At 58.7% G+C, this 20892-nt stretch overlaps 7 protein-coding genes across 7 annotated transcripts; 5 read left to right on the plus strand and 2 right to left on the minus strand.

Moving 5' to 3' along the window:
- The first annotated feature begins 396 nt into the window (after positions 1-396).
- MYCTH_2312270 (uncharacterized protein) lies at positions 397-2085 on the plus strand. Its single transcript, XM_003666948.1, has 3 exons — positions 397-494; positions 638-1111; positions 1225-2085. Exons 2-3 carry the CDS (start codon positions 644-646, stop codon positions 1852-1854), a joined length of 1098 nt encoding a protein of 365 aa, XP_003666996.1. The 5' UTR covers positions 397-494; positions 638-643; the 3' UTR covers positions 1855-2085.
- A 757-nt stretch (positions 2086-2842) lies between these two features.
- MYCTH_2312273 (uncharacterized protein) lies at positions 2843-4846 on the plus strand. Its single transcript, XM_003666949.1, has one exon. It carries the CDS (start codon positions 3153-3155, stop codon positions 4833-4835), a length of 1683 nt encoding a protein of 560 aa, XP_003666997.1. The 5' UTR covers positions 2843-3152; the 3' UTR covers positions 4836-4846.
- A 1647-nt stretch (positions 4847-6493) lies between these two features.
- MYCTH_2312275 (uncharacterized protein) lies at positions 6494-7592 on the plus strand. Its single transcript, XM_003666950.1, has 3 exons — positions 6494-6728; positions 6831-6937; positions 7025-7592. Exons 1-3 carry the CDS (start codon positions 6623-6625, stop codon positions 7358-7360), a joined length of 549 nt encoding a protein of 182 aa, XP_003666998.1. The 5' UTR covers positions 6494-6622; the 3' UTR covers positions 7361-7592.
- A 782-nt stretch (positions 7593-8374) lies between these two features.
- MYCTH_2312280 (uncharacterized protein) lies at positions 8375-10483 on the minus strand. The gene is made up of 10 exons (XM_003666951.1): positions 10316-10483; positions 10080-10192; positions 9997-10023; positions 9869-9944; positions 9705-9808; positions 9278-9642; positions 9135-9224; positions 8950-9077; positions 8763-8894; positions 8375-8683 (listed from the first exon to the last, which is right to left on the minus strand). The coding sequence occupies exons 1-10, from the start codon at positions 10319-10321 to the stop codon at positions 8384-8386; spliced, it is 1341 nt and encodes a 446-aa protein (XP_003666999.1). The 5' UTR covers positions 10322-10483; the 3' UTR covers positions 8375-8383.
- A 176-nt stretch (positions 10484-10659) lies between these two features.
- On the plus strand, positions 10660-12390 carry MYCTH_2312284 (uncharacterized protein). The gene is made up of 3 exons (XM_003666952.1): positions 10660-11099; positions 11169-11251; positions 11376-12390. Exons 1-3 carry the CDS (start codon positions 10918-10920, stop codon positions 12380-12382), a joined length of 1272 nt encoding a protein of 423 aa, XP_003667000.1. The 5' UTR covers positions 10660-10917; the 3' UTR covers positions 12383-12390.
- Positions 12391-13035: 645 nt separating this feature from the next.
- Positions 13036-18564, minus strand: MYCTH_2130929 (uncharacterized protein; the record flags this gene model as incomplete). Its single annotated transcript, XM_003666953.1, has 3 exons — positions 13036-15971; positions 16024-18412; positions 18526-18564. 3 exons carry the CDS (start codon positions 18562-18564, stop codon positions 13036-13038), a joined length of 5364 nt encoding a protein of 1787 aa, XP_003667001.1.
- A 654-nt stretch (positions 18565-19218) lies between these two features.
- MYCTH_2312287 (uncharacterized protein) lies at positions 19219-20633 on the plus strand. The gene is made up of 3 exons (XM_003666954.1): positions 19219-19761; positions 19888-20139; positions 20256-20633. The coding sequence occupies exons 1-3, from the start codon at positions 19413-19415 to the stop codon at positions 20513-20515; spliced, it is 861 nt and encodes a 286-aa protein (XP_003667002.1). The 5' UTR covers positions 19219-19412; the 3' UTR covers positions 20516-20633.
- The last annotated feature ends 259 nt before the right edge of the window (positions 20634-20892 follow it).

Raw genomic sequence — 20892 nt, forward strand, 5'->3', positions numbered from 1 at the left:
GAGAGGCTCTTCTGCGCTGCTCATCGTTACTGCATCGTTAAACCGTGATCCGATCCCGAATCTGCCGCTTCTGTAGCTACGTAGTACGGTATCGTAGGCATAGCACTGTCCCCGTGCTATTGTTTGGGCGCCGAGTCGTGGTGTTGCAGTCGGGATGCCACTGCCGAGTCGGTGTGGAGCGCAGAGCGTTGTTCGTTCGTCGGTTTCGGGAGAACAAACCCCTTGATGACAGCTCGAGAGTCGGAGCCCCGGCCCGGCCACTATCCGACTTCCGTTTCCGGCTCCACTTCTCTGCTGCCAGCCCGCCAAGAAGCACCTGAAATCGCCAAGGGGTGAGGAGGCCTTGCCCCAATCGAGGAGTCCAGCGCTCAGACCAGGACCGTTTCAGAGCTGCTGCTTGTCGATCGCATCTGCATCAAGAACATGCCCCCTACGGAGTGAACTACGGATCTCTGCGGTCGAACATCCCATTATCCCGTCTTCTCAAGGATGCGGTGAGTTTTTCGAAGCGTCTTTCTTCTTCGATGCACGGCTATTTTTCCACTTTAGTCTAATAATCATTATTTATCCATTCCCTCCCTTCACCGCAGCAGCACGCACCAGCCAGCTTCAAGCTCAAATTGACACATCTCAACAGCTCGCCATGCCGCCAACCGCCCCACCGCCCCAGCGCGACTCGTGGTTTGCGCCCCTCACGATCGATCTCATCGTAAAGGTCTTGAAGACGAGTTTCTTCCACCCCTTTGTCGCATGGATCATCCCGCTCTGCTTCCGCGCCCAGAACATGTTCTGGGACGCGCCGCCCATGCTGGTGTCGATCGCCTGGGCTTCATTCATTACCCTCTGCTGGATCGCCGGGGTCATCAATAACAGGATAGCGTTCGGCCTGCCGCGCGAGGTCGATCTGAGCGAGGAGGTCATCGTCATCACGGGCGGCGCCAGCGGGCTGGGCCTCCTGCTCGCCGAGGTGTACGGGATGCGCGGGGCCACCGTCGCCGTGCTGGATGTGGCTGAGATGGAAAACGGCGAGGCCCGCGGCGTCACCTACTACAAGTGCGACGTGACGGATAAGGACCAGGTCGCGCGGGTCGCGGCCGAGATTGAGAGAGATGTGAGCTTTCAGAGCCTCTTTCTTTTTTATTCCTCCCTCCTCTGCTTCCTCCCTACATTAGTTAGGTAGAACTGTCTGCTAACCCCTCTACTCCTTTTTTTTTTTTTTTGCAGCTTGGTACCCCCACGATCCTAATCAACAACGCGGCCGTCGTCGTCGGCAAGCCCCTGCTCGAGATGTCCTTCGCCGAGATCGAAAAGTCGCTCTCGACCAACCTGCTGAGCCACTTCTACACCCTCAAGACCTTCCTGCCGGCCATGGCGTGCAACGAGGCCGGCGGTACCGTCGTGACCCTCTCGTCCGTCATCGGCACCGTGGGAGCCGCCCAGCTGACCGACTACGCGGCAGCCAAGGCGGGCGTCTCGGCGCTGCACCGCTCGCTCGCCGCCGAGCTGCGCCGCTCCCACCCGCGCATCCGCACCGTCCTCGTCACCCCGGGCCAGCTGAGCACCCCGCTCTTCCACGGCGTCCGGACCCCCAACCGCTTCCTCGCCCCCGTCGTCGAGCCCGTCGACGTCGCCAAGGAGGTCATCGCGGCCATCGACAGCGGCCGCAGCGCCGCCATCGCCATACCCCTCTACGCCAGGTGGATCGACTGGTACAGCGTCCTCCCCGCCGGCCTGCAGGCCATCGCGAGGCGGCTGGCCGGCGTCGACACGGCGATGCAGACGTTTGTGGGGAGGGCGGGGTCGGGAGGGGAGAGGAAGGAGGGCAAAGGGGACGTGTTGATACAGGCGTTTTAGAGTTTAAAGTTCTAGAGATGGAGAGGAGGCGTCAACGCTGGCGCTGGCGCTGGCGCTGGCGGTGAGCGCTGAGCGCTGGATCTACGCCCTTGGAGGAGTTGTGTAAGAGTAGAAGGGAAAAAAAGATGGATGTAATTGTAGGTCGAGAATGAGCATGTCTGACACGCGGATACTGCTCGTGTTTACTGTAGCAGATGGGTGGCGGAATCAAGTATCATAACCTTAATCGATCATTACCTTCTCAAGGCCTTTAGTATACCTAAGGTAGGTAGGTACATATATGTTACGTAGGCGGGTATGGCAAACCACCCGGCTAATACCGCAGGAAAGAATTGCTGAGCACCCGAGGTTGGCACTTGACTGCGGCTCCCTGCCTTTGGTTTCTGACCTGAATGAGTACCGAAACAAGTTGGCCTTCCACTATCGTGCAAAACAAGGTGGTATACGCCTCCCAAGAACCGGTGAAGTACATTTTCGATGATGGCACGACCTTCCGGTTCACACAAGAAGGTCGGACCGACCCTTCTCTGCTGTTCTTAGCGTTTTAGGACCTAGACAGCACCACTGTGCGCAACTCAACCCGGCACGGCAGATCTTCCCAGAGCAGCAATGACTTATGCCCTATATCGGACAGCCTGGGTGAGAAAACCCTCTCTGCAGCACTTCGCGAATGCTCCACAGCAGGATACTGACGACAGCAACGGGATCTGATGGCTTGTGTCTGATGAAAGGAACGGGGCCCGTTGCCGTTCTAGCAACTTCATCGTTATATACCACCGCTTCTCATCCAAAGAGACCACCAAGAAATATCGTGCAGTCAAGAACGAGCAAACCAACGCTCAGCAGACCGCGTGACTCCGTCTTTTGATAAGATGGAGACGCAGCCTCGCGACACCTCTAAACAACCATGGCGTCTATGCCATCGCGCTGGTATGCTTCCAGGTCCCCCCTCCACACTCAACTAACCTTTGCCGGCTCTTTCCATCTTTGGTTTCGAGTTTGAATGTTGGCGGTAGCCATTCAGCACGAGCCCGTGACCCCAAGTCGCGAAGATGATGAGCATCGGTATGGCAGGCACGACCCTTCCGGAATGATAATGTAGAAACGTGCAGTTGCCTACATTCGTATTGCGCCTGTTCCTCGCGCGCCCGTCCTGCACTGAATGCTCCTCTTGCTGTTCAATTCCGATGCACGTCAGTTAGACCTCAGGTTGTTCCCTCAACGCACTTCGACCTCAATACCCGGATAGGCTGCCATACCCGCAACCGCGCGACCCATTATACATAACAACGCTGACCATGTGGTGGGACGACGAAACCATTGAGCGGATCGTGACAAAGCAGTTTGTCGCCAACAAACTCGGATCCAAAGCGGCCGGTCGTCTCGACCAGCCCCTCGGCTTTGGTGAAAACCTGACCGACTGCACCTACTGGGACTGGATAGAGGCAAAGTCAAAGAAGACCTTCCTCATACTCTCGGAGCTAGGTCTGCCGAACCACATCTTTGAGCTTGTCGACGATTCGCTGGACGACCAGGATCTCCCTTTTGCGATCGACCAGGTGGCGCGCTTGAGATTGTCCCCTTCCAAGAACGACAAGCTCGAGAGGAAGTTCTACCACCGACAATTCCACTACCTCTTGCGGTACGTGGACCATGGCGTCCATATCGACTATGCGGACGACGAGGTGGTCCCGTTGGATGCTGTCGACAAGAAGCATGCCGCGGGCCAAGGCCACCATGTCGACAAGGTCACCTCCTCCAACCGGCCGGGGATGGTGTTTTGCCGCTGTCAAATAAGCCTCGGCCCTGGCCATGTCAGCATGGAAGAGCTCATGTCCGAGATTAACGGCATCAAAGCGGTGCAGAATGAACATCTGCTGTCGTACTGGGCGTCCTACACCCACCGAGGATACGGGTACATCTTGTTCACACCAGCATCCGAGTACAGCCTCAAGTCGCTGCTCACCACCATGCCCAGCTGCCTGAAGAGATTGGACAAGAAGGCACGGCGGCGAGCGGTCATGAACTGGATCTACTGCCTCGCCGACACGGTTTGCTTCTTCCACAACCAGGGCCTCTCGCACGGCAACATCAGGCCGTCGACAGTGAATTTCTCAAAGGACAACCTCGCCTTCTTTACAGGGTTCACGCCCTTCCACATCCACGTACTGGGCGGTGTGGAGGACAACAAGGTGTTTGACAGAGAGGCATACGACTATGGCGCGCCCGAGAAGGTGCGTTATCTGCCCTCGTCATCATCGTCAGACTCGATCCACCGAGCGACAGACGGCAGAGATCACCAGCCGGCGGGTTTCGATCCACAGGCCGCCGACGTTTACTCGTTGGGCTGCATCATCCTCGAGCTGCTCAGCTTCTTGTTCAAGAGGCAAGGGCGGCCGTTCGCGGCACACCGGGCCGCGAAGCACAGGGCGGTGGGGCGCGGCAGTCCCTTTCCAGACTCGTCCTTCCACGAGAACGTCGAGCAGGTCGAGAGCTGGATGACTCAGTTGGCAACGGATGCCGTGGAAAAGGACGACCCGGTCTTCGAGGGCGTGGAGCCGATACTGTGCTTGGTGGTGAAGATGCTGGCATTCTACCCTTCGGAGCGCCCAAAAGCCTGCGAGGTGAAGGAGGAGATCGGGCAGATCCTCATGGGGTCGTGTGGCATGCCGGAGCCGCACTGCCTGTGCCGGAGCGGCCACTGGAGCTTTGGCAACGGGAGCCTCAGACACAGCTCATCGTCGATGCAGAGCACCGCGAGTGCCGGCACCGGACCAGTCTCGACGCAGCGGAGGAGTGGGTCGCAAGAAGAAGGAAGCAGCAAGCGGGCCAGCGCAGGGAGCGGCAGCAGCGTCAGCCTGCGGAGCATCAAGACGTTCCTTCGAGAACCAGGAGACGGGGAGGCAGCTCTCAGGCCAAGAAACTGGTCCCAAGGGAGCCAAGCCAGCGTCCAGGAGAAACGCTCGAGGGCATCTCGGTAATGAAAATATGCTCTGCCTAGCTTAACGGTTGAAGCAGGCGGGCTGGTCCGGGTTAACTCGTCGGCAAAGGAGCCTCGAGGAGGAAACACCGGAGGTCTTGAGCAGTCGATACCAAGTTGGAGTTTGATTGACCGTAATAATAGCACTCGATTTTGCCGACGTGCTCTGCCGAAACGTAGTGATATGGTAATACCGGTGATAAGAACTCGAAGCAAACGAGATATTCACCTTGGGTTGCAGTTGCTAAGACCGCCGGTATTACGAGCACAGACCGTTCTCTAACCAAACTACCTGATATGCTGATGCTTGCCAGGGCACGGAAGTAGTATACTGCGTAATGTATGGAATAGAATGTACGGAATAGTGTATTCCGTAGTGTTGTGCATTTCGAAGCGTATCCGTACTATGGTGCATGGTGTATATGCCCTACTCCGTATCTGGATTCCTGCTGAGAGGTGAACGGAACGGCCAACCTTTCGTGTTTGCTGCGAATGTTGGCCCGTGACGCTGTCTTATTATTAAGACAGAACGAACCGGGTGGCCTGTTCCCGGCTCACGTGTGGCTGCAAGTCTGACCAACCGCTCGTTGTTGGCGACAAGTTACGAGTCAAGAAGGGGAAAGGTCCCCGAATGGCGCCACATTCGATTCAGCAACGCCGGTTGTTTCATGGCTTGTGCAGTGGGCACAAATTCAGAAAACCCCCCCACTCCCCCGTCCCTTCGAGCGACCCGCAAGAAACCTGCAAGAGGGCGGCTGCATCCCGCAGGGACCCACTGCCCTGCTGGGTTGCAAGACCCAGCCTCCATGCGCACTGTTGGCTTGGCTGCATACCTTTTCCCTAGCCGCAGCGTAGGGTTACGTTGATGATCCATCAACAGCCGAGATAGGGAGAGATATCGCAAACCAAGGAAACCCAAGGAATACGGGCCCTTCGTAATGGGCTGGGCTGAAGAGATGCACGCCAGGCTAGCTGTTTGAGGGAGGGGGAGGGCCGTTTTGCACTCCTCTTGTTTTCCTGCTTTTCCTACGACGTTCTTCTTCGTCCCGCGCACAGTGTTTGTTCTCAAGAGGCGTTTTCTTGTAATGTACTTCCTTCTTATTTTGCGCCTGTTTCCATTCACGATATCCCCAGGGACTGATTGACGATACGTCATAATAGTGTACAAGACTTATCGTTACCAGGCGCGGATTTTTGGCTCTTGTTTTGGAAGGTGCCGAATACTACACTACTGTCCACAGCATTTTAGCTCTGGGATGACGATGGGGAAATATTTTCGACGCCATTGACCGCTCATCCGCTTGTTGGGTGACTTTTTGGGGCCGGACCACCCCATCGACAAGGCTCGATTGAGAAAATCTGCCGCGACTCCCCGGTACTCGCTGCACCGCAACCTCTTCGCGACTCATCATCAAGAGGGAAGACCGTGCATGGGAGGAAGAAACGAATAAAAAAAAACGAAACCAACCGCGACGGAACCAATCCGGGCTGTGTCACACACAGCCTTGCCCTGCCTTCCTCTATTTTGAGCGCTCCTTGAAGCACTGCCAACTCGCATCATCCTTGGCTGCATTGCGGCACATACAACCGCTTCACCGGCAGCCTCAGGCAGAGTTGGATGTTGGAAGGGGAATCGAAAGAGCTGCGTTTTCTATTTCTTCATGAATCGATCGCATCTCAATTCCTGACCCCAGAGTGCGGCTTTTCATCTGGAAACCTCTGTCGGCGTTTTGTTTTGAGCAATTTCATCGCCCGGCGATCCAGGGGGCAGCAGAAAATAAAAGAGCGATGAAGGTTTCTTGGCTCGTGCCGAGCCTGCTCGCCGGGGGCGGAGCAGCAATCGGAACCGTTAGCGACAAGGTTCTCAACAGCGAAGGCAGGGTCCTCGCGAACGGTATGTCTCTTCGGCGCATTGTGTTGAAAGAATGGGCGAGATACGGTTCGAGTCAGTGTACTGTACTACGTTCAATGCTAACTCAACATGCCCCCACGCCAGGCATTCCAGACCAGAGACACGACAGGGACCTAGAAGGCGCCGCGCTCCAATCGCCCAGCGCCAACACGGTCGCAGTCAACCTCGACGCCCTTGATATCGCGTTACCGGTAAGCCGTCTCAATAACGCTCGTCAACCGCCCAAAAAAAAAAAAAAAAAACCATCGAGATCTGATCTGACTAACCGCGACCCCAAGAACCGAACAAAGGCCCAGCTCGCCGTCCAGGCAAGAGACGCGTCAGAACTCGGGCAGCACCCCGACGAAGGGGAGCCCCCCGTCATCACTTTCCGGACCAGCAACGGCGCCTTGTCAGGTGCGGAAGGCGATCCAGCAGTCCGGCCGCCGTCGTCGGCGTCGTCGGCGTCGTCGGCGTCGTTGGACTCGGACCATGACCTTGAGTTCGACGAGGACTCTGCCAGCGCATCCAACGGGGCCGGCAAGGCGGGCAACCCGGCTTCTGCGAACCGGGCCATCGCCGGCATGAGCGTGGGGCTGGTTTCGGTGATGTTGATCTTCACCATTTTCCTCTGATGACGCTTTTTCTATTTATCTTTTTACCTTTATCTTTCTCACCTTTCCATCGCCTCTGGTTCTGCCGGCAAGGTTCCAGGCGTTTCCAAGGGGTTTGGGCGTCGAGAGACCGGAGAATCTCTATGACTAACCCAGGTGGGCTGGGCGTATTTATTAATGCATTGGATAAATTTGGGGATGGCATGACCGGGAGTCTTGCGGGAAGTGACGGCCGAGCGGGGTTTCGGCTTGGAGAGGGGAAGTTGGACGTGATACCCCTTCGGGAAGAAGCTGATGTTCTGACGACGAGGACGGCTCAGCGCGTGGGGAGAGGAACCGAGACGTCCGATGGACGACATCATGTGACATTGTGTCGACGACGCGGGTGGAATGGGTAATGTGGTATGCTTTAATTGCTAATTGTCAGACCGCCGGGACTTGGATGTCTTTGCGATCTGCGAGGAGGACCGTATTAATAGGTATTCCAAGGATGATATGAGCTTGGGAAGCATAGGACTTGAACAAGTTCCAAATCAATTGGAATTGGTCCTTGGTACCCTTCGAAATCTGCTGCCTGAAGATGCACTTCACACGCCGCACACATCCACATGTACCTCTGACAGGAACCCAGTCGAGTTCTCTACCTTGGTAGTGCCACCACTCGCCAGGCAGGCCGAGGGCATCTCGAACAAGTGACATATATACTACGTAACATGGTTCGCAGACCCTGGATCCATCACCGGTCCCGTCCTGTCGCTCCGAACAACATCAACGGAACAAGCAGGACGCAGGCCGTCGTCGGCTCACCAGTGCTCTCGCACGGGACGCTCCGAAACGTCAAAGATGAGAGAGCAGAAAGAACTCGTGGTTGTGCAGCACATCCATTTTGTTCTCATACATTGCTTACAACACTCGACGCGAATGGTATCAGATCCAGTCTCCAGAGCAGACAGTCCCACCCAGGCAACACCAAAACGCCAGCCAATGCAGAGAGAAAGAGTCTCCCGATACAAAAAGAATCCATAGGCCCCCACGTGCAACAATTCATTGTTGTTTGGCAATGATGGCCTTCTCGCGCTCGCTCTTGCGCTTTTCGAACTTTTTGTTCGAGTGCTTCCGCTCGTTCTCCTCGCGCCGCTTGATGGCTGCCAGTTCCTCGCGCTTGATCTCGCTCGCCTTCTTGACCACTTTGGGCAGATGCCTGTGTCGGCGGATGCGCCTGATTTCCGGCATGTGCGAGTACCGCTCCAACAGGGCCGAGTTATACTCCAATGCCTGCCGCTGCTTTGTCGACTTGACACCGCTGCGCTCCGATGCGTTGGCGCGCCACAGACGGACGTTGCCCTATACAAAGTGATTAGTTTTTGCGAGTATAAGAAAGAAAGGAAGTAAAAACACTGAGGAAAGAAAGATGAGCACGTACGTCGTCACTTCCGCTGAGGAGATACTTGGAGTCCATCGTCCACATGGTTCGGAATACCCTCTGCATGCGCTTAGTGTGGTATATGTCGCGAGAATGGCCATGGTCACGGCGCCAGACCCTGATGGTGCGGTCCTTGGATGTCGGTTAGCGGACGCTTTTTTAGGCGTTTTGTACGTCATAGACCTACGTAAGAGCCGCTCACGAGCTCCTCGCCCGTGGGAGAGAACTCGACGTCCATAACGGCGGCCACGTGACCCTTCAGGATATTCTGCGCCCTGTCGAAATTTCTGGCGTCGAAAATGTAGACGTTGTGATCTGCACTCGTGTCAGCGACACCCCCCCTCACAAGGCAGCATCCAAAAGTGAACGTACCTTCAGATGCGACCGCCAGGTTCATGGCTTCCATAGGGTTGAAGACGACACGATTGGCTGCAAACTGGAGAATCGTCTTGATGACAGGCACTACGCTCTGGGGTTAGCCTCGTTTCGACACTCCAGGCCTGGCCGTAACATACGGTTTGTTCGCAGGTCGAAGAGGATGAGCGAGCGGTCGGTGGCGACAGACGCGACAACGGCGGTCTCGACTTGGTTGAAGCAAACGTCGGTGATGGTATCCGTGAAATTGGGCCATTGTATTGTCTGCGCGGCCGTGCTCTGGTCGAGGTCCCAGACTCGGATGCAACCGGCGCCGGACGAAGCAGCAAAGACATTTCCGGTCCTGTGAACCGACAGCGATGTGTATGGGCCGCCTTCTTGCCAGGTAGCAAATGGTGTTGTGTTGCTGGGGGTGTTGTAAGGATCCCACAACTTGATGCCATCTGTAGCACAGGAGAGCAGCTTCTTGTCGTTGGTGAAGGTCAAGCCCTTGACGATATTCGAACTAGATGATACGATCAGTCGTCGTCTTTTTCTCTTCCCGGAAGTGAGTAAACGGATGCTTACTGTGCAGCCGTACGCCAGACTTCTTCGTCGCGTGTCGTTAGGTCCCAAACTTTGATCACGCCATCACCGGACCCTGAAGCCACCGAGTTGAGGGAGTTCTTGTCCTGATGCATAGTCAGTCCCATCCGTTTGCGATTGCCAAGCCACGTGTTAAGGGAACGAACCTTGCACATGCTATACACGCCTTGAACATGGCCGTTGCCTAGCTGGCCGAGGAAGGGTTTGGCAAACAAGCGTTCCCTAACTCCCAGTCAGAAACCCGGCTGATGCGACGGGGTCGGAAGATGCTCACAGTTTGACCGCATTGAGAGCTCTTTGACTAGAAATGGTGTCAGATTCGCTATCCCAATGACTTCACGCTGCCCACCAACGTACTATTCCCGAGCTCGTTCAAAAGGATGGATCTCGGGGGCGAGATTGCGCGGGGCGCGTTGGACGTCTGAACCTGGCGCTTGCTGAGCCGTGATGCTCCGGCTGAGGGCTTTGATCTACCAGCACCATCGTCAGCAGCCGCGTGTGTCATGCGGTTGAGACTGTGAACTTGACACGGTCTCTGTGGGTAGAGAGAGAGATGGGTAATGATGCTCCTCCCGTTTCTATCGAGAGAGTACCTTCATGATGCCGCGCCCGCAGTCTTGTGTTTCTCAGCGGTGTCGGTTCGGTCTTCAAAAACTGTCAACTTGTCGTGTTGTAGTAACAGAATCCGATGAATCCGATATGGTTTTGGGACGGCCCGTTCGAGGGGCTGCTTCGCTCTACTTTCAATGCATAGATCACAGAGGGAGCTTGAGCATGCCAATTCGGCAATCGCTGTCGCTTGGTCCAAATTTTGGCGGGGTCTGACGGCAGAATCACTCACCGCTTTCCTGGTTAGAGACCCACCCTGTCAGCCACAGCAAGCGGGCACGCCAAGGCCAGCTGTCGCCGGAGCCCATTACGTCGCGGGGCGGCAACCTAGCGTTATTCCGTAACTAGCTGAGTTAACGCCAGTCATCAGCGAGCAAGCGACAGGTAACGAGCTGGGCTGCAGGGGCATAGCACACCCCAACAACATCACCACCACAGGGCGACAGCAACCCACGATTACGCTTTCCCCGAAACGCTGAATCGCTGCCCCGCGACAAACCCTCCCGTTGCAGCCGACCATCGTTTCCGGAAGAGAGAGACCGTTAACTACCCCCGAATACCACATAGCGCACCCACAATCCTCGCAATGGCGCAAGGCGACTCGGAGAGGGTGCGCGAGGCGCAGAAGCTGGCCAAGTCGGACCCGGCACAGGCAGAGGCCATCTATAAGGACATCATCTCGAAGCCGCCGTCGGTGACGTCCGAGGCCGCCATCAAGGAGTACGAGGTGGCTCTTGTCAGCTTGGGAGAGCTCTACCGCGACCAGAAGTAGGCTTTTTTGGTTCATTGGCAGTTCGGAGGGGAGCCGTCGTAAGTTGACACTGGGGGCCCACGCAGGAACACAGACGAGCTCGCCGCCTTGGTGACCAAGAGCAGGACAGTCTTGTCCTCGTTTGCAAAGGCGAAAACAGCCAAGCTGAGTAAGTTCCCTCCCCCCCCCTTTTTTTTTTTTTTTTTTTTTTTTTTTTTTTTTTGCATCTTCTCTCCTCTGGCTTCCCTTACCGTGTCCCCCACGAGTGCTTGGATTGACATGCTCCTTGCCAGTCCGCCAGCTGCTCGACTTCTTCGAAGCCATCCCCAACTCCCTCGACATCCAGATCGCAGTTACGAAATCCTGCATAGAATGGGCTACCTCAGAGCGCCGGAGTTTCCTGCGGCAGAACCTCGAGACCCGTCTCGTGACGCTGTACATGGCGAAGCAGTCATATTACGACGCGCTGACCCTGATTAACGGCCTGCTGCGCGAGCTCAAGCGCATGGACGACAAGCTGGTGCTGGTGGAGGTGCAGCTGCTCGAGTCGCGCGTCTACCACGCGCTCGGGAACATCGCCAAGGCCCGCGCGGCCCTCACCAGCGCCCGCACCTCGGCCGCTTCGGTCTACACCCCGCCGCTCCTGCAGGCGAACCTGGACATGCAGTCGGGCATGCTCCACGCCGAGGACAAGGACTTCCAGACGGCCTACAGCTACTTCATCGAGGCGCTCGACGGGTACCACTCGCAGGACGAGCCGGCGCGCGCGCAGGCGGCGCTGCAGTACATGCTCCTCTGCAAGATCATGCTGAACCTGGTCGACGACGTCAACCAGCTCATGACGTCCAAGCAGGCGCTCAAGTACGCGGGCAAGTCGCTCGAGGCCATGAAGGCCATCGCCCGCGCGCACGCGAACCGGTCGCTCGAGGAGTACGAGCGGGCGCTGGCGGCGTACAAGTACGAGCTGGGCAGCGACGCCTTCATCCGCAACCACCTGCGGCGGCTGTACGACGCCATGCTGGAGCAGAACCTGATCAAGGTGATCGAGCCCTTCAGCCGCGTCGAGATCGACCACATCGCCAAGATGGTCGGCCTCGACACGCAGCAGGTCGAGCGCAAGCTGTCGCAGATGATCCTCGACAAGGTCATCATCGGCGTGCTCGACCAGGGGGCCGGCTGCCTCATCATCTACGACGAGACGCAGCGCGACGAGGCGTACGACGCGGCGCTGGCCACCATCGAGAAGCTGAGCAACGTGGTAGATGTGCTCTACACGAACCAGGCGTCCATGCTGGAGTGACCCCGGGTTATTTTGTTATTTTTTTTTTTTTTTTTGGCGGGGCCGTTGTAGTAATGCTAGAAACATGACTTGCACGAGGCTCGCTCTATAAGAGGAGGGAGCTGTTGCGAATGAAATCGTACAACTGCTAACGTTGGTATCAAGCCTATCTGAGATGCCCAAAAGAAAACAGAACAAAAAGCCGTCCATCTTCAAATCCAACAACGCCTGTGTGTGTATGTGTGTGTCTCGGTTTGTTTGTGCCAGCGTCGTAAGCCTTGATCATCACCTCATCATCCCACATGTACTGTACATTGGATGTATGTACACGTAGTACAGGTACGTACAGCAAGCACGCAGCTCGACAAGCATCCTTTTTGAAGAGAAAAAAAAAGGCAAAAAAGCAAGTTCACCACCCACTTCTTCTCGAAAGAAAAAGGAAAGAAACAGAGAAGAAGAAGAAAAGAGAAGCAAAAAAGAAAACAAAAAGGCTATGCAGTTTCTCCATACGGGCATAACGTTCCTGCTCTTTCCTGCTCCTTGGGGACATACATAATCCCCCTCTATTTCCCACTCCTCCCGTCCCGTCAGGTCCAGCTGGGTCCCACGAGTACTGTACATAGCTAGCTAGCTAGCTAGCTAGCTTAGCTATGTGGTCGCGGATATTATTCATCTCATTTTTCCCCCCTCCTAGGGGGGACCAGCCCCAGCCGCCGTCTCTCCTCCCCGACGAGCAGAGCAAACACCCTCTTGACGATCTGCGCCTCGTCCCAGCCGTCACCACCAGCAGCAGCAGCACCAGCAGCATCACCAGCAGCATCACCAGCAGCATCACCAGCAGCACCATCGCCGCGGCCGCCGCCGCTGCGCACCTCGGCCAAGAACCCCTCGACCACGTCCAGGTGCCACCCCTCGATCTCCATCCGCTCCCCCTGCGCCGTGACCTGCTTCCCCAGCAACCGCTGCCGCCAGGTGCTGTCGCCGTCGTCACCACCGCGGTTGGTGGACGAGAAGGAGAAGGAGAAGGAGGAGCGGGGGGGCCGGTGACGGCGGTCTCGGTGGTGGTGGCGGGCGAGCTGGCGCTGCAGCTCGAGGGGCCCCCGCTTGCGGGCCTGCAGGAGCTCGTCGAGGCGGAGCCAGTGGGCGCGGGACCACGTCGTGGTCCGGGACAGCGGTTCGAGGGGTGGCGTCATTGTTGTTGTTGTTGTTGTTGTTGTTGTTGTTGTTGTTGTTGTTGTTGCTATTGTTGCTGCTGCCGATGTTGACGATTGTCTGGTGCTGATGGGTGGCGCTTCTTTCTGATGGGAGGCCGTAGTGGCCGAAGAGAAGTTGGTAGTGGAGTAGCTTCTGCGCGGCGAGGGTGAGGGCGAGGGAGAGGGCGAGGGTGAAGGTGATGGGGAGGATGAGGGCGAGGGAGATAGGGATGGGGATGGGGATGGGGACGGCGGGGAAGACTGGGTCGTGTTGTTGTTCCCTTCCGGAGCGGCGCCGGCGATCCCGCGGGGAACCTTTGGAGGAGGGTTATTCTCCTTGTCTGGAGACGTGCTTGCCCGCCGCTCGGCCCGGGCTTGCGCCTGGGCAAGCGGAGAAAGGGTGCTGCTGGTGAACTCTACCACGCGGCCGGGCGTTTTCGGCTTGAGTGGCGAGCGGATGCACGACTTCGTGGGCGACGCGGCACGGTGCGGCTGCAGCTTGGACGCCGGCAGAGCAGACCTGGGCTCCCCCTCGCTGTCCTCGTTCTCGTTCTCGTTCTCGTCCTCATCATTGCTGTCATCCCTGTTGTTGTCGTCCTCTCTCTCTTCCTCCCACGATCGCGCTGGCGGCCGCTGCGGTTGCGGGCGGGAGGAGGACCGCGAGAAGAAAGCCGCGACCTGGCTGTTGCCGAAGAGCGAACTGGCCGGGGCCACCGGCTTGGGTTGGAAGAGACTGTTGTTACTCTCTCCCCGCCGGCGAGGAGTAAAGTTCATTTTCTGGGGAATATGGCCGAAACCGGTCTCCGCCGGGCTTTCCGGAGAAGCCGTTCGTGGGACAGAAGCGTCCGACCTTCTAGCGCTCTCGGCTGGCAGCGAACCCGACGCATAGCTGGCCGGTTCTGGGACACGCGCTGGAGCGGATCCCTCGAGGCTTCGTGGCGAGCTGGACCGCGCAGTAGACGCCGGCGCTTGTTGTGGGCTGCTTCGCTCAACGCTCTCTCGCGCGGGCGAAAACAAATCGACGCTCCTGTGGCGCGTCCCGATCTCGAGTTGCTGCTTCTTCTGAGCCACCGAAGGCAGCCGTGTTTGTGTCTGCGACTGCTGCTGGATGTACTGAGCAAACAAGCTGTTGCCTGATGGGCGCGGCCGCTGAGGAGGTATCGTTGGCGGTTGAGCCACAGGATTGGCCTGCTGGTCTCTCGCGGGGCCCGGTGCCATCGAGGAGCCAACACCGGGGGAGCCCTGCCCCAGATCAGGGAGAACAGCAGGGGACGAGAAGAAGTCCAGCAGGTCCGGCTTCTTCGCTTGCGCTTGTTTGGCTGTTGGCGCCGGAGTCTGCTTCTGGCGGTTCTGAGACAGCAAGCTGAACTCTTCCTCGTCCCCTTCTCCCGACGTTGCGTTCCTTTGAGCACGGAAGCGGGGCACTCGCTCCCTCCGGTTCTGAGCAACCAGACTGGGCTCTTCCTCTTCCTCATTAGTTGGGGGCGCCCATCCAGATGCTCTCTGAGACACCGGATTCCGCTCCGACTCGCGATTGTTCACCAGTGGGCGGCGACTATTTTGGCCCCATGGACTCGGCATCTTGCCTCTCAGGGGCGGATCTGGTTGCGACTCCTGCCGAGCCAGACCATACCTCGGCGCATATGGAGTAGGTCGCTGCGCTTCGATAGCCCAGATATCCTCTTCTTCCTCTCCCTCTCCCTCCCCCTCTTCAACTTCCTGCTCCTTTTGCTTCTCCGGGTCTTGCTGCTCTCTCTCAAACAAGCTTGGCTGGCGATCGGAAACCGGGCGTGGCCTGGGAGAGACTTCCGACGTTGCAAATCTCGGCCAGTCGCCCTGCTCACCCGCCGGCCCGCTTGAGGAGGCGGAGGCGGCGACGGTGCTGCTCAGGTCGCGGGACGCGGGCCTTGGCGAACCGCCACCACCGCCGCCAGCAGGGCTCCCTTCGGCCAGCCAGCTCATCCTGTCCTCGTCGGGGGCCGGGCTGGCACTGGGTGAGCTGGAACCGCCGGCGGCGGCGGCGGCGGCGGCCTTCCGACCGTTGGCCTGCTTCCCGGGACCGCTAAACAAGGTGGTGCGCTGGGAACCGGATCCGGCCAGCTCGCCGGGATCCGGGCCGAACGGGTCGTCCATGTGATCTGTGCCGGAGACCGAGACGCGCGCCGGCGACAGGGACCGGGCGCTTCGCACGATGAGGTCCCGCACATGTTGCACAGGCGCGAGCCACCTCCGGGACGGGGACGCGGACGGAGACGCGGCCGCGGCATCGTCTCGAGGTCGGGATGCGGACTCGGATCCCTGTTCGGCTGCCGGGGCGGCGGCGGCGGCGGCGGCGGCGACAGCGACTGGGGCCACGACTGGAGCGGGTGACTGGCTGGACTTGGACACGGAGCCCCGGAACGGGCTCCCCCAGGATGCTGCCCCTCTCGGGTGGCGACGGGGGGTCGGAGGTGATGAGCTGTAGCGCACGTCCGGCGCGGACGATCGGGGAGAGGGTCGGTCGGCGCTGGGGTTGCTCGGGCGCGGGGAGGTGGAGGGGGTTGGGGTCTCGGGCGGGGGCGTTCGACGAAGCGAAGGACGAGAGCTGGTCGGCCGGCGTCTCGGTTGAGTTGCGGCGAATGAGTTGCTCGACGGCATGGCTGAGCACGGGGCTCTCGATCGGCGGGGAGGACGGCAGGTCGGCATCAGCGGAAGAAGCCCCCGTCGGGTTGGGTGGTTGTTGTTGTCGTTGTTGTTGTTGTTGTTGTTGTTGTTGTTGTTGTTGTTCGTGTTGTTGTGGTTCGCGCGTCTCGGCGTCGGAGGGGATGGGAGATGGTGTCTCATCAGGAGTCAACAGCCTATTCGTCTCAGATTGGGGGTTGGAGTGGTTCACTCTTGAGGGCCGTTCAATGGACGGCTGGATGTCTTGGGCTTGCTCATCCGCCGGCGCCGGCGCCGGCGCCGGCTGTTGCTGCTGGCGGTATGGCCGCCGGGGGGTCGCGGCCGCGAGGACGGCCTCGGGTATCTCGGAGAAGGAGTCCTCGTAGGCGCCCGCGTCTCGGGGCTCGTTATCGACGGGGGACCGGCGGGGAGCCGGCGCGCGAGGGGCGGTGGTCGGGTGCTGGTCGGGTGCTGGTGCTGGTGCTGGTGCTGGTGCCGGTGACTGTCGAGCAGCTTGCTCGCGGCTCTTGAGAGTCAACTGCCTGGCCAGGGGCTGGGCTGTCGTCCTGCGGGGGCTTCGCCTCACGGGCTGCGGCGAGCTGGGGGGCTGCTGCTGCTGCTGCTGCTGCTGCTGTTGCTGCGCGTCCCGGCGCGGTTGGTATTGCTGAACCGGGGACTCTGCCGTTTCCGCGCCGCCGCTTCGCTGCGCTTGGATGAGGGCAGGGGCAAGGGCAGGGGCAGGGGCAGGGGCAGGATTTGTCGGCTCGGCGCGAGGTTGCTGTTCCTCTGCGGACCTGTTGCGGCTCTGCCTGAGGGACTCTAACGCGCCGTTGATGATGAGGCTCGTCGCCTCGCCAAGCTCCTCATTCGCCGGCGCCACGACGCTCGAGTTCGGCTGCATCGAAGGCAGGGAGCGAATCGAGATCATGGTAAACTCCTCGGCCATGACGGTATCCTCGAACCCCTCCCGATCGTCGTCCTGGTCGCTTGCGAAAGACCCTGCCTCGCTGTATGAATCGGCCCCTCCGCCGCCCAAGTCCGGCCAATCGTACTGATACCGCTGCGGTTCTTGCTGCGGCTCCGGCTCCGGCTCCGGCTCCGGCTCCGGCTCGCGCCGTGAGAGTTGGGGCTCTGGTTCGGCGGACCGGTCACCGACGGGAATCTCGGACGAGCGGTCCCGGGCCGGTTCCTGCTGTCTTGCGGGGGGGAGGGGGAGGGGGAGGGGAGTGGGCTGGTCGGACAGGGTCGCGAGCCAGATATCGTCGTCGTCGCCGTAGCCGTCGTCGTTTTGCATGTCGCTGGCCGGTTGGCTCTGGGCGGGTGCCGTCGGAGCATCGCTGTTGTCGCCGGGCTCCCGGAAGATGTCCTGCCCCAGACGCGCCAAGTCATCCGCCGTGCTCGTTTGTTTCCTTGGCCGACCCCGTTTGCGCGGCTGGCTCCCCGGCGCGCCGCCGTTGTCCTCCTTCGCCGGAGATGTGGCCTTCCGCTTCGTAGCTCTTTGTGCGCCGGGCCGCGGCGTCGTCTCGATCCCGGTGTCCAACGTAGACACGACCTTTTCGGGGGATGCAGAGGCGCGTCCCGTGCTCTTCCGCAACACTTTGGCCGGTGTCCCGGGCCGTTTGCGCCGCGTTGTCGTCGGGGTGCCCGACTTGCGTGGGCGGCCCCTCCTCCTCGGTGTCACGCCCTCGTCGTCGCTCAGGCCGCGCAGGGGTACCGTCGTCGTTGTGACCATCGTTTTCGGCTCCCTCCGGGGCGTCAACCGTCGTTGCTTCGGCGTGGGCGACTGGAAGAGACGGCGAGTGGTGCTGCGCGGCCCTCCGCTCTCGGCTTCGACCGTGACAAGCAGTCGCTGTGGGGTCCGCTCGTCGCCGACATCGAGCTCGAAAGTTTGCTTTCTCGGTGACGGAGGTGCAAACGCGGTCACCAGCCGCTCGGCCGCCTGCGTCTTCTTCTTGATGGCCGAGGGCGGCATCATGGGCGGGCTGAGGACGGGATCGATCAGCGGATCGGGCGACGACCCCAGGTCCAGCGTGATGGTGCGCTCCTCTTCCATCGCCGCAAGGCCGCGACTGGCGCTGGGGTTGTCGCTATCGTCGTCGCCGTCGCTGTCGCTGTCGCCGTCGCTGTCGATGTCGATGTCGATGTCGCTGTCGCCGAACAATCGGGGATCGACGTTTACAACGCGAATTGGCCAGGAAACTGCAGCAGTGCCCGTCAACTGCCAAACTCCTTGCGAGCGTGTGTGTTGTGCGCGTGTGTGGGTGTGGGTGTGTGTGTGCGCGTGTCGATATCGATAACGGTGGCGTCACTCGCTGACGGGAAAAATCGAACCAATGCAAACTCTCTGTGCGACGCCGCAATCCACACCATTTTGTTTACATGCTTCCCCTTTGGGCGAAACGGCTCGAGAGCATGGACCAATCATGCACTGTCGCATCCCCCTCCAGAAGTGCGGGACAACCTTTCCAGCAGCCCCTCTCCCTCCACAGTTTTGGCGCACATACTGTGGTACAGTCTCCCCGCACTCGGTGAAGTGCAACACGCTCAGACATGCGTGCATGAGTGGAAACTCTCCTCGCAGCGTGTACTACGAAGTGCGGATAATAGAAGTAACCCGTATCAGTAATCCGTACGAATTACAGAATCCGGGTGACATATGACCGACTGCGAACTGGCTGCGTCAGTGCATCGCAGAATGCCCCTCCATTAGTCTCGAGGTATCTCAAAGACCAAGGCACGCCCTACACACCATTACTAATTCAACATGGACCCTGGCGAGGTATCCCGCGGATTATCATGACGTGGAGACGCGATTGCGCAATCCGCTAGCGACCAACGTGAGCAAACCGGCTGCTCATCGCGCCCTTTCCATTATCATATGTGTAATGTGCTGGATTGAATAAGCAAGCCCGATTCGCCGTGCTTTGAAATGCATGCACCCTCTTCCGAACGTCGCGGAAGCCGCGTGAAGCCGAGGGCCGTGAGTATATATCAGGCGCGCATCTTTCTACACGACTTGACGTCGGCAGGTCAAAAGGACCCTGTGTGAACCACCAGGATCATTGGGCTCTGTTGTTATCATCATCGTTGGTAACTAGTTAGTTGTTTGAACAAGACCATCATCATTATCACTCTCCCTATCGCTAACCACCACCATTACTACCACCAATTGACCCTTTTTTTTTCCAACTCCTATCCTGACAAAATATACAAACACCATGGCTATTTCCTACGAACCGCCCCGGGGGGACGTTGTTGCCGCCCTCAACTTCTACTCCCCGCCAGAAGACGGCTCGGCGCCGTACAACCTCGCTGGTGACCATCCACCCGGACTTCCCCTTCGTAACTTCGGCTCCGTCGCCCACGACGTCCTCATCCGCGACATCCGGGGCAAGGAGTCGTCCTTCAACCTCGACAACGACGCCTTCCAGATCATCCAGAACCTGCCTCCTTCCGCCGAACCCTCCTTCACAGACGACGAATCCATCCAAAAGAACTACTACCCCGAGGTCGAGCGCCTTCTCCTCGACACCGTCCCGGGCGCATTCAAGGTCGTCATCTTTGACCGTGAGTCGGCCCTACAACCCCCCCCACCCCAAACAAGACACCTCCCTACCCACAAACCCCGACTTTCATGATGATCTCTGTTACCAACATAGATACTAATTCCCCCGGGTCAACAAAAAAAAAAAGACACGATCCGCCGCCCCAACGGCAAGAGGCAGCCCGTGCCGCGGGTGCACATCGACCAGACGGCGCGCTCCGTCGCCCAGCGCGTCCGCCGCCACGCCTCCTCCCCGGAGGAGGCCGAGCACCTGCTCTCCTCCTCCCGCTACCGCATCATCAACGTCTGGCGCCCGCTCAACAAGGGCCCCGTCGAGTCCAACCCGCTTGCCTTCGCCAGCTCCTCCACCCTCCGCGACGAGGACGTCGTCCCTGTAGAGCGTACGTACATTCCCGGCATTTATGAGAGGAGGAAAAAAGAAGGAGGAGGAGGAGGCGGAGGAGGGAGAAGAGAAATTAACAAGGAAAGAAACCAAAGCTGACATTTTTTCGGGCAGACCGTTACCCAGCCGAGGTAGGCTACGTCGGGCAGACGGCCGCTATCCGATACCATCCCGACCAAAAGTGGTACTATCTGAGCGGCATGACCGGGGACGAGAGGATCCTGCTCGAGTGCTTCGACAGCGAGGGCCTCAAGGAGGGCAGCGCCGTGAAAGGGGGGAGGGTGGCGCACACTGCCTTTGACGATCCGAGGACGAGGGAGGGAGCCGAAGGGAGGGAGAGCATCGAGGTGCGGGCGCTCGTCTTTGGGTCTTAACATGTCAACTGTGATAGAAAGGGAACGGCGGGAGTCGAATCTCGTCCTCGGTAGCATTGAGCAAGCAAAGAAAACTTGATCAAGACTTGAGAGCATAAGAAAAAACAACATCAACAAAAAAAAAGGATCGGGTATAAAGAAGAGCAGTGATGGTCAGGCATCCCCCTTCCTTCCCCTCTTTCAGCCCCTCCCAACTGTAGTGCGAAACCTCGAAGCCAACACCGACCCCATCCCTCATGTATATCCATGGTTGTAACCAAACAATGCAGCGCCATAAGCCAGCACAAAGGGCCTGCTTCCAGGAAAATGCCCATGACAAGGTTGAAAACTCCAATGCATATCCGACGTGCCCACACGTTATCTCGCTCCGTTGTCTC

Source organism: Thermothelomyces thermophilus, chromosome 7 (assembly GCF_000226095.1).
Source record: "Thermothelomyces thermophilus ATCC 42464 chromosome 7, complete sequence".
NCBI classification, from domain to species: domain Eukaryota; kingdom Fungi; phylum Ascomycota; class Sordariomycetes; order Sordariales; family Chaetomiaceae; genus Thermothelomyces; species Thermothelomyces thermophilus.

Bases quoted from the DNA above. Each gene is read 5' to 3' on its own strand.
- MYCTH_2312270 (XM_003666948.1), top strand. From the start codon at position 644: ATGCCGCCAACCGCCCCACCGCCCCAGCGCGACTCGTGGTTTGCGCCC. The intron at 1,112-1,224 runs GTGAGCTTTCAG...TTTTTTTTGCAG, and splicing joins CGGCCGAGATTGAGAGAGAT to CTTGGTACCCCCACGATCCT.
- MYCTH_2312273 (XM_003666949.1), top strand. From the start codon at position 3,153: ATGTGGTGGGACGACGAAACCATTGAGCGGATCGTGACAAAGCAGTTT.
- MYCTH_2312275 (XM_003666950.1), top strand. From the start codon at position 6,623: ATGAAGGTTTCTTGGCTCGTGCCGAGCCTGCTCGCCGGGGGCGGAGCA. The intron at 6,729-6,830 runs GTATGTCTCTTC...CCCCCACGCCAG, and splicing joins AGGCAGGGTCCTCGCGAACG to GCATTCCAGACCAGAGACAC. The intron at 6,938-7,024 runs GTAAGCCGTCTC...CGCGACCCCAAG, and splicing joins CCCTTGATATCGCGTTACCG to AACCGAACAAAGGCCCAGCT.
- MYCTH_2312280 (XM_003666951.1), bottom strand. The intron at 10,024-10,079 runs GTACGTTGGTGG...CACCATTTCTAG, and splicing joins TTTGAACGAGCTCGGGAATA to TCAAAGAGCTCTCAATGCGG. The intron at 9,809-9,868 runs GTTCGTTCCCTT...ACTATGCATCAG, and splicing joins GCGTGTATAGCATGTGCAAG to GACAAGAACTCCCTCAACTC.
- MYCTH_2312284 (XM_003666952.1), top strand. From the start codon at position 10,918: ATGGCGCAAGGCGACTCGGAGAGGGTGCGCGAGGCGCAGAAGCTGGCC. The intron at 11,100-11,168 runs GTAGGCTTTTTT...GGGCCCACGCAG, and splicing joins GAGCTCTACCGCGACCAGAA to GAACACAGACGAGCTCGCCG. The intron at 11,252-11,375 runs GTAAGTTCCCTC...GCTCCTTGCCAG, and splicing joins GGCGAAAACAGCCAAGCTGA to TCCGCCAGCTGCTCGACTTC.
- MYCTH_2312287 (XM_003666954.1), top strand. From the start codon at position 19,413: ATGGCTATTTCCTACGAACCGCCCCGGGGGGACGTTGTTGCCGCCCTC. The intron at 19,762-19,887 runs GTGAGTCGGCCC...AAAAAAAAAAAG, and splicing joins CAAGGTCGTCATCTTTGACC to ACACGATCCGCCGCCCCAAC. The intron at 20,140-20,255 runs GTACGTACATTC...TTTTTCGGGCAG, and splicing joins GGACGTCGTCCCTGTAGAGC to ACCGTTACCCAGCCGAGGTA.